Source organism: Corvus kubaryi, unplaced genomic scaffold (genome assembly GCF_017639235.1).
Source record: "Corvus kubaryi isolate FWS band 111438036 unplaced genomic scaffold, C.kubaryi_AGA036_p1.0 37284, whole genome shotgun sequence".
In the NCBI taxonomy this organism is placed as follows: domain Eukaryota; kingdom Metazoa; phylum Chordata; class Aves; order Passeriformes; family Corvidae; genus Corvus; species Corvus kubaryi.
This window is the reverse complement of record NW_024581088.1, coordinates 7,856,022-7,865,355: the sequence shown is the minus strand read 5'-3', so window position 1 is coordinate 7,865,355 and position 9,334 is coordinate 7,856,022. Positions and strand designations below refer to the sequence as shown.

The 9,334-nt window shown below is 53.2% G+C and overlaps 1 protein-coding gene across 1 annotated transcript in view; it reads left to right on the top strand.

The window, feature by feature from the left end:
* The first annotated feature begins 14 nt into the window (after nucleotides 1–14).
* TMEM211 (transmembrane protein 211) overlaps nucleotides 15–9,334 on the top strand; it is a 57,711-nt gene continuing 48,391 nt past the window's right edge. Inside the window, exon 1 of the mRNA XM_042026325.1 lies at nucleotides 15–249. Coding sequence (XP_041882259.1) covers nucleotides 37–249 — 213 coding nt within the window. The 5' untranslated portion in view covers nucleotides 15–36. The remainder of the gene's footprint in view (nucleotides 250–9,334) is intronic.

Sequence of the window (9,334 nt, the reverse complement as noted above, 5' to 3'; positions counted from 1 at the left end):
GCGCCGGGCCGCCCCGCGGCTGCCACGGCTCCGCCGATGTGCAGCGGCGTCGGCTGCTTCTGGGCGCTGCTCTCCGCCGGCCTCCTGGCCGCCTGCGCCGCCGCCTTCCTCTCGCCGGCCTGGCTGCTGCCGCCCGGCCGCGCTGCCGCCGGCTTCGGCTTGCTCTGGCGCTGCGCCGGGCCGCCCCGCGGCTGCCACGGCTCCGCCGGCCCCGGCGGCTTCGGAGACATTCCCTCCGGTTCCTGGCAGGTGAGCGCCTCCCCGCCGCGGCACCCCCACCGCCTCTCCCGGGCTCCCCGGCAGCCCCCGTCAGCTCCCCGACATCTCGCCTGCCCTTCCCTGGACTCCCCGGCATCTCCCATCACATCCCCAGCATCCCCCGTGTCTGCTGGCTCTCCGGCATCCCTCATCACCTCCCCGGCATCTCCCGTCACCTCCCCGGCATCCCCCCCGCCTGCTTCGAGCTCCCCGGCATCCCCCATCACTTCTCCTGCATCCTCCCCTTGCCCGCTTTGGGCTCGTCGGTGTCACCCCATCACTTGCTGGCATCCCCCCAGACCTGCCCCAGGCTCTCCAGTATCCCTCTGTCCTCCTCACGTCCCTAAGGTCCCCTGTCATCACCCCAGCATCCCTTGTCCTGTCTTCCAGACCTGCTCCAGCATCCCTGTCCTGCCCAGAGCATCCCAGGCATCTCCTGCATCCCCCATGCTGCCCTCGAGCATCCTCTGCATCTTCCTGTGCTCTCTCCAGCATCCTTTTCATCCTCTGCATCCCACCCGTCCTGCTTCTGAGCACCTCCTCAGCACCTCTTGGGTATTCCGTGGTCCCTGTGGGGTCACATCCCTTTTTGGGATGCTTTGGTTCTTGGGGTGTTGCATGGAACCCCCGTGCCAGCTTGGTGGTCAGTGCAGCCCCAGCGTGGCCGCGGTGCAGGGCCCGGCCGTGGCCCCGGCAGTGCCGCGGGGCTGACCCGGCCACCCTGCCCTGCCGGGGCCCCAAATCCCCCCGCCCTGCCCGGGCAGGCTCCTGCTGGGTGTGCGGGAGGGAGTCAGGGAGGAGCTGGAGAGGTTTCTGTGCTTCCCAGCGGGGCACTGAGCATCACTTGCCGGCTGAGTTTGCTGTGCAGGGGGGAGCAGGGAGGTGGCTGGAACTGCTGCCCCTGGGACGCGTGGATCCACAAATCGAGCCTGGATGTGGGGGTCCGTGTTTGTCCCCCTGCCCGACCACCCGCGGGGATGCCCTTCTCTTTTGGGAAGGAAGGAAGGAAGGAAGGAGGCCCAGACCTCCCCGGTGCCCCATGGGGCCCGGGCTTGCTGTGGTGTCCCGGGGTGACAAAGAGCCGCCCGTCACACTGGGTGTGTGCAGCGACCGCACAAAGCCCGGCCCGGTATCCCACCGCCCGCTTGCCCCTGCCCTTTCTCCCTCCTCTCCCTTCATTCTTAGCTTCTTACCCCGAGGCTGTGAGTGTGATTTCCCTGGCTCTGCTCAGAACACACGAGCTTGGACTCTCTCCAGGTCACTGTGTGGCAGGATCCCCAAACCGGGGCTGGATCCCCGGGAAGTCGTGGCTGTGCCCGGCACAAAGGGTGTCAGCAGTTGGATTTCTCAGCCTGCCATGGAGCTGCGCTGTTATCTCTCCCAGGACACCAGGTCTGCGTGTGATTGCTTAAATCCCATCACGGTCCTTAAAATTGGCATTAGAGACAAATATTGTGAATTGCAAAAAGAACCAGCTGTATCAACTCCTTCCTATTTATATAAAAAGGTGCAAAAATGCTCTTGTTTCCACGGGCTGGCCTTTGTTCAGATGTTTTTGCAAATGTGATGCAGATAAACACTTCCAAGCAATAACAAACTTTAAAGATAAGAACGAAGCTCAGCAGTGACTCATTTGAACAAGCTTCAGTCTCTGAACACACTGAGATTCAGAATATAATGTAGCACAAAGTCTCTGAGTTCCTGAGTTTGGGCTGTGGAAGAGATGAATAATCACAGTACTGAGGGGAATTTAGAGGGCATTTTGGTGACAAGTCCATGTCACCTTATTAATACCACCCAAGTAATTAATGAACAACAAACAGTGCAGATTCTTTCAGAGGAAAGTGCTCCCTTACCAGCTTTCTGCCATGATGAGGGGGAGAATACCTGTTGTGATGGTTATTTGATGGGCTGGAATATAATAAAATAGTCCTGACAGCTTTGCTGAGGCAGGCGACAGCTTTGGCTTTCTTGCATGAGCAGCCTCCGAGCCCGCACGCCTCAGTGCTCAGCACGGGGGGAGCCGAGTGCTGGGAACCCTGTCCACGAGTTCAAGCAGGAGATTTCTCTCCTTTTTGGAGAGCTGGGGAAATCGCGGCTCTTTTTTCTTTGCTTTCAGAGCCGTGACGTTCATTTCCAATCTTTCCAGCGATCTGATGGGCAGCTCTCTCTTTAAGTGAAAGCCGAACGTGGACAGGAATCTGGGAGCTCCTGAAAAGAGCCTCCAGCGTTTGCTGAAGTGGAGTTTGCTGGCAGGAGGGTGGGAGCTGGGGCTGCCGGAGGCAAAGGGAGCTAAAGCTGATGCGGGGCTCAGGAGCTCTTCTAGAGTGAAGCTGGTGGCACACGTTGGGAGGATGCTGAGAGCACACCTGGGGAGGACGCCCACCTGCAGCGCACAGGGGTGGGAGCAGCCGGGATGCCCATCCCTGGGGAACATTGTTCTTTTTGTTTCTGCAGCGTGCAGGCTCAGTGCTGTTCCAGGGTTTCCCTGCTCCAATGTGCCGATTTGTTGAAGGGGTGGGGGAGCGTTCAGTCCTGCAAATGATCGTTAATGCCAGTTGTGTGTGCACTTGGGGGATTATGTTAATCATGCTACAAATGATGCTTTGAATCATGTCTGGAGGTTAATTAACATGCCTTTCTTCTCTTAAGAGGGCCTTCATGTCTGCTTAGAGTTGCTGGCTTTTTTCTGCTTCCTTTCATAATTACTTTGCAGCTCTCTAATATCATGGGTACCTTTAATTTAACCCTGTTAGTGCTGCTGAGGCTTTGCACTGTGCTCAGCATCATGATTGTTATTTGATGGGGTGGGATATAACAAAATATTCCTGATGGCTGCAGATGTTGTGGACAAGCTGAGACCTTCGCAGGAGCTGATGGAAACTGGAGAGGATTTGGCTGGAGCCAGAGAGGAGAAAGGATGGTGATGGTGATATGGCCCAGCCAGTTTGTGAGTGAGGCCCTTACACAGACAGTGAAAGGAAAGAAGAATATGTTGTGGGAGGACTTGGAGCTGTGAGGGCTAGAGAGGTGCAGGTACCGTGGGGGAAGGGGATTGCTCCTGGGAGGCCAAATGAAAAAACAGGTGAACTTTTGAGCTCTGAGCTGTTTCATTGCATCTCACGACTTTTCTTTTTCCTGGTGCCAGATCACCATGTACGTGCAAAATAGTGCTTCATCCTCAGCTAATTTATTTTCTCTTTCAGTGGGAGCATTTGGCTCATGGGTTCCTGTCTCAGTGCTGCACTTCGGAAGCTACTGCTGCCACATTTCAAATTTCTATTTTTATTTTTCCAGATAGTCTCCAATTATTTTCAGGCTTTGCCAAGCATGTAATCTAAAATAACTAAGAAGCTGATCAGCCCATGATATTCAGGTTACAACCACATGGACCATTTGCCTATGGAGCATCCTGGAGCAGAGCCTAAAATGACCTGCTCAGGACAGGGGGGGCTTTGCACAACCCCAGCAGTTCCTTTAGTGGGTCTTTCCTGGGTTTTAAAAAGATTCAGCAAAGCTTAGTGAAAATGTACAATAAACATGCTCACCCTTTTATTAGGAAATGCTGAAGGGTTTCAGAAATCTCTATTGCTGGTTTCTCACCATGTCAGTTCAGCCCTGAGTTCCTGATGTCATCTGGGGTTTGCCCATTGGGGCTGGGTTTGCAGAGTGGTTACACAGCAGCCCTGATCCCAGTGAAAAAGCACGTGGAGTGCTCGTGGAGATGGGAAGGGATCTGTCACTCTGTGGAAAATCTGTCACTCCTCTTCTAGCACAGGCTCTGGGATAAGGGAGAGATGCAGTGTGACCCCAACAGGGACTCAAGTGTGTGCTGGCTCTCAGGCAGAGTCTGCTCTGCCTCCAGAGTCCTGTATCAGGCCAGCGCATTAACTTAGGATTATCAGAAAATCAACTTTTAGCTCCTCATCCTAAGAACTTCCCAAGAGACCAGACTCTGTCTGCCAGTCCATTTGATTTTTAATTGCACTTACACAACCTTGGCGAGAGTTGTAAGGGCTAAGTGTAAGGAATTCTTGACATCACCACCTTCACACACATTACCCCGCAGCAGACTTTATCTGCTTTCATCAGCCACCCAGAGTTTTTTGACCTACATTAACAGGACAGAAAATACCTGATGTTGGGGGAAACTCTACTTCCTGGGCTGTTGGCCCCATGTTTCCGCGCCCGAGTCACAAACCATCACCAGGACTCACTGACCTGCTCTCTGCTAAGCTGGGCTGAAAGGGGTGCTGAGACAGGACCAGCTTAAGGGTGGGCCGTGGGAGGTCAAGTTGATTGAAAATGCAGCCAGGCTGCTCTCAGGATTAGTTCTGTTCTCTGCTCTCAAAGGGAGAGGGAAGCTGCTTTGCTGAAACAAAGAGGTGGTGTCAGCTCCGGGACTGCAGGGCCAGGGCTGGGCAGCAGCCGGGGCTCAGCTGAGCTGTGGCCACTCCTGACAGCGATGGTCAGGTCACACGGGGTCACCTGCCCACACACCCCCTCCACAAGAGCAAATCCTGGACTCTACACCTTGGGAAGGGCATCCTCTGGGCACACCAGAGACATTCTGGGGTGAGCGTTGCATTTCCCGTTTGCAGGGCCCAGAGCAGAGTCTGCCCCAGGCTGGCAGGGACACGGCAGGGACATTTTGACAGTGGGACATTCCCTCCATCCTCTTAAGCCGGCAAATCCCACTCCCTTCGGGCTCCTCCTCTGGCTTTGTGAGGAAAAGCCAGATGGGAGAGCTGTGTGACCCGCGGGGCATTCCCTGGCCGCGGCGATGAGCCCGGCTTGGCTGCCAGCGCCAGGAAAGGGCTTATCCCGGGGAAGGATAATAACAGAGTGAGGGGAAGGAGGGCTGATCGGGTACCCAGCACAGTGCTCTGCTTGCTGCCTAATTAAAATTTCATTAAGTTGGTTCGAATCCCTTGATGGAGGTCACAGGCACACCATTGATGTGCTAATGTCTTACTTTTCCCCTTTTCTCTCTCTTTCACTACTATCCATCATCCTCTTAGATAAAGCAGTGCCATTAGGAACTGCTTTCCAGCATCCCCAGATGCAATGGCACTGAAAGAGAGACAGCCATAATTCATCAGACGTACTATCTGTCTCTTATTTCCTCTCTAATTAAAAAAATGCCGTCCCCCCCACCTTGAATCAGTTTGGGCATTAACCCCTCTGGTGTTCTGTTGAATATCCTGATTAGCTGGAAAGTGGAAAAGTTGCCTGGAAGGCCAGGACTGGCTGAGCTTTGTTTTAGTGGAGGTGGTGCTGAATTTTGTGCAAAAGCAGCTAAATCTCGGCTGGGCAGAGGCACCCCCTGCGCACGTTGTGGTGTGGGCAGGTCCCCATCCCCCAAATCCCCCATTTGAAGGGGAAGAAATGAGGGCTAGAGCGTCAGTGCCTCCTCTGCATCCCTGTGGCTCAGCCCAAAACATCCCAGCTCAGGGGACTGAGACATCAGCCACCTCCCTGGTGGCATCACCCCCGGAGCTCCGCAGTACTGCCTGGTTTGGGGATTGGATAACACTGGGCACTTCCCAGCGCTCCTGGGCAGGGATGTCATTTTATGGGAGCAGGATGGAGAAGGAAGATCAAACAGGCAGGAGAAAGCTCTCAGATGGCGCCCAAAGGAAGGTAATTGCCGGGGAGGAGAAGCCGAGGATGTGTGGGATGTGTGGGATCCTCTTCCCGGCCGTCGCGTTAATGCCGCCCAGATGGCGGCTGTTTGTTTCTGTGCCTCGTGTGGGGGAAATACGAGCGAGCTGCGAGGCTCCATCCGCCCACCCCGGCACGCAGCGCCTCCCCGGTGGAGATTCCTGAGTTTTACCGAGATCCCCGGCGCCTCTGCCCGAGGAGGAGGCAGAGAAGGCACCTGCCCACACCTGCATTGGCCTCCCGGGTCCTGCCAACATTCCTGAAAATCCCAAAGCTCGGGTCCCCCACTCAGCACCTCCATCCAGCACTGATTTGGTTTTTTAACAAGGTTAAAATCTTGGTGTTCATTCAGTTCCTATCTCTGCAGGTACAGCACTATGCAGTTTGACCCCAAAACAAATTCCCATAATGAATATTTAAACACAGAGCTCTGATGGGAAAGGGCTGCATTTAAAAATGAAAATGGTTGGATTAATTTTGCCACCTCTTCTCTTACAGTTGACTTTACAGTTTTTCTCCAGCTCATTTGGGGTTTCTTAGATATTTTCTCTCAACAGATACCCCCAAAAAGCCAGACACGCTGTGACCTTCACTTTCTTTTTCTCACTGAGCCTGTGGCTTTATTTCCCAGTTATTTAGGGCATTTATTTTCTGCCCCCATTTCCAAAGGTGCTTAAGCATCTGAGCAGGGCTGGAACACCCCAGCAGTCTGTAACCTTGCCCTCAGCCTGCTGCTCAGGGTACCACAGGTCCCATCCAGGATGGCAGCTGCTGGGGGTGGTCAAGAGCCAATTAATAAATTAAATTAATAAACTAATGTGCATCATGACTCAGTTCATAGTGATGGCAGGAGCTTTGCCAGCTTGGTTTACCTCTGCTGAACCAAACACCAGGTACTGTTTCTCAGCACTAAACATTGGACTGGAGGGTTTATTTTCCCTTCCCCCTTCCTGCTTTAATTCTGGCTTTCAAAGACGAGTTAACTTTTTTAAACTTTTCATTAGGGTTATTAAGGAATTCTTCCCAGGACAGCCATTATGTGACATTTTAATTTTGATTTTTCTGGTGAATGAAACAGCATCTTCAGCAGATGTATTGCTTAGTGAATGGCCCAGCCATGGCATGTGTCAGACCTGTAAAACACTAAAATAACGGGCAGGGGATTGCTGTTAATCGGAATTTATTACGCTACATAAAGGCATATTTACAGTCCCACCAGGGGACGATTAATTTGTTTGGGGATAAACAATTAATCTCCCTGGGAGTGGGAGCAGAAAATCTGACACGGTTTTATGTCTTTTCCCAGCATGGCAGAGGCGGGATTGCTCAGAGCCCCGGGCTGCTGGGCTCCCTGGGGGCATCTCCCTGGCACTGACAGGGGTCAGCAATGCCCAGGGATGGGGATGGGCAGCCCTGCTCCTCCCTGGCAGGATTTGCGCCGGGAGCTGTGCTCTGTGCTGGGATGAATGGGCTTTCTCCTGCCCTGCCTGAGCTGGGCTCTCACAGGCAGCCTCCTGCATCCCTGTTATTCCTCCCCACCCTATCTATTTTTGGGCTTCAGCCTTTGCATCTGTTTCCTGCATCCTCTCCTTTCTGCTCAAGATGCAACAGGCACAAACAGGAGGAGAGAGGGAGGTACTGCATGGTGGGAAGGAGAGAATTTTAGCTGCTGTTCTTTGGTACCTTTGCTCCATGGACTTCTTCAAACTTAAACCTTATTATTTCTCTTTGGAAGCAGCTTTTTGATCTGCAGGAGCAATTCCAGTACAGGGCAGGAGCACTTGGGATAAATCCCAGCTGAGGCCCTGGAAAGGTTATGACAAAAGCAAAATTTCTGGTTTCCAAGAGCATATGCAGTGTTTTGGCAGATAATGTCAGCACACACCTTGTGTTCAGGCAGCTCTGGCCATGGCACCCCCGCAGAATGTGGGAGCCAGACAAAGAGCAGAGGTGTGTCCTTTTCTACTGTCAACTATTTTTGGGGCAGCTGTGCCCCTGCCACCCCTTCTGCCCCCAAGAGCTGCCTGGCAGCCATTCAGCGGCTCAGCATTCCTGGCCCATGTAGCAGCAACCAAACCTCACCATTCACCTTCACCTATTGCCCACATGAATTTCCTCACATTTATTCACAACAAGACATGTGTTCCTTTTGCCAAGGCCTGGCTGGATTCTGGTTTTTGGCCACCCCTGTGCACATCAGGGTGGTGCCAGCCCTGAGACCCTTCAGTCTTGTTGCCAAACCAGACCAGCTCTTCTGCCAGTTTAGCACTCACCTGCACCCATCCTGTTTGTGCCTTTTTCCTGTCACTTCGTCCTGAAAAAGACCTTCACACCTCTCTGTGGGGATTAACAGTCTGAGTGCCTCATCAGTTGTTTCCAGCAGGAACTGTGAGTTTTTAGGGGATTTGAGCTACCACAATTAAGGAGAACCTAGATCATTAAAAATAATATGCTTCACACAAGAGAGGAACCAGGCTGCTTCACAAGACCCCTTTCTGCTGAAAAATTCATTGCTCTAAATAATTAATGGTCCTCGCAAAGGAGGATGGTTTTGCCGGGTGGAAGGTGAAATGCAGATGCCAGGCAGAGTAATCCTTTTTTTGTTATGAATCCAGATTTCTTGGCAATGCTGCTGCCCTGGGAGCAGTAGGGGAGCAGGGCTGTGGCTGCTTTCCCCATGGAGTCCCAGGCTGGGAGAGTGTCTGTGCAATGGGGTCACCCATTCCATCCCATCCCAAACCCCATGGGTCCCTCCAGGTGTAGGGACAGGCTAGGGGTCTCTGCTGTGGGTGTCCAAAACTCATGTATTAAGCCCTGAAGCAGCACTTTTCTATTCAGGTCTCTGTGGCTTGGAAGGCTCTGGAGAGGAGCAGATATCCATGCTGGAACAGCCTCTCCATTTCTCTGGGTAGCTGTTGGCACTGCTGTTCCTTTTGCATTGCATGTCAGGAATTAATTTATCGCTGGGACAGCATTTGCATTGCTCAGTGCATAAATAGGCTATAAATAAGATGCTGATTTCTAATCACTGCACAGCCTCAGGAGAAGCGCTCACACCAGGGTGTCAGGTGGTGCCCGCACTACCCTGGCCTGTCTTTCTGCAGTACCCATGTGTCCCTTCTTGGAGCAGTGGCAGCTGCTGGGTAGGACCCTGCAGGCAGTGGCTGTGTCACCCAGCACCAGCCAGTCCAGCTGCTGAACACCAGCTCAGCAGTCAATAACACAGGTAGATGTAGGGCAGTGCCAGACCTGTGGGGCAGCACCGCTAATGGGAGGGGGTTTTAGCCGTTTGAACCCCCCACAGCATCACAGGGTAAATCCAATCCCTCTTCCCCTGCTCAGCCTGTCTGTGGTTCCTGCAGGATAATTTACATGTAGCAGATTATTTGTAACCTCTTTGGTGATGGGAGGT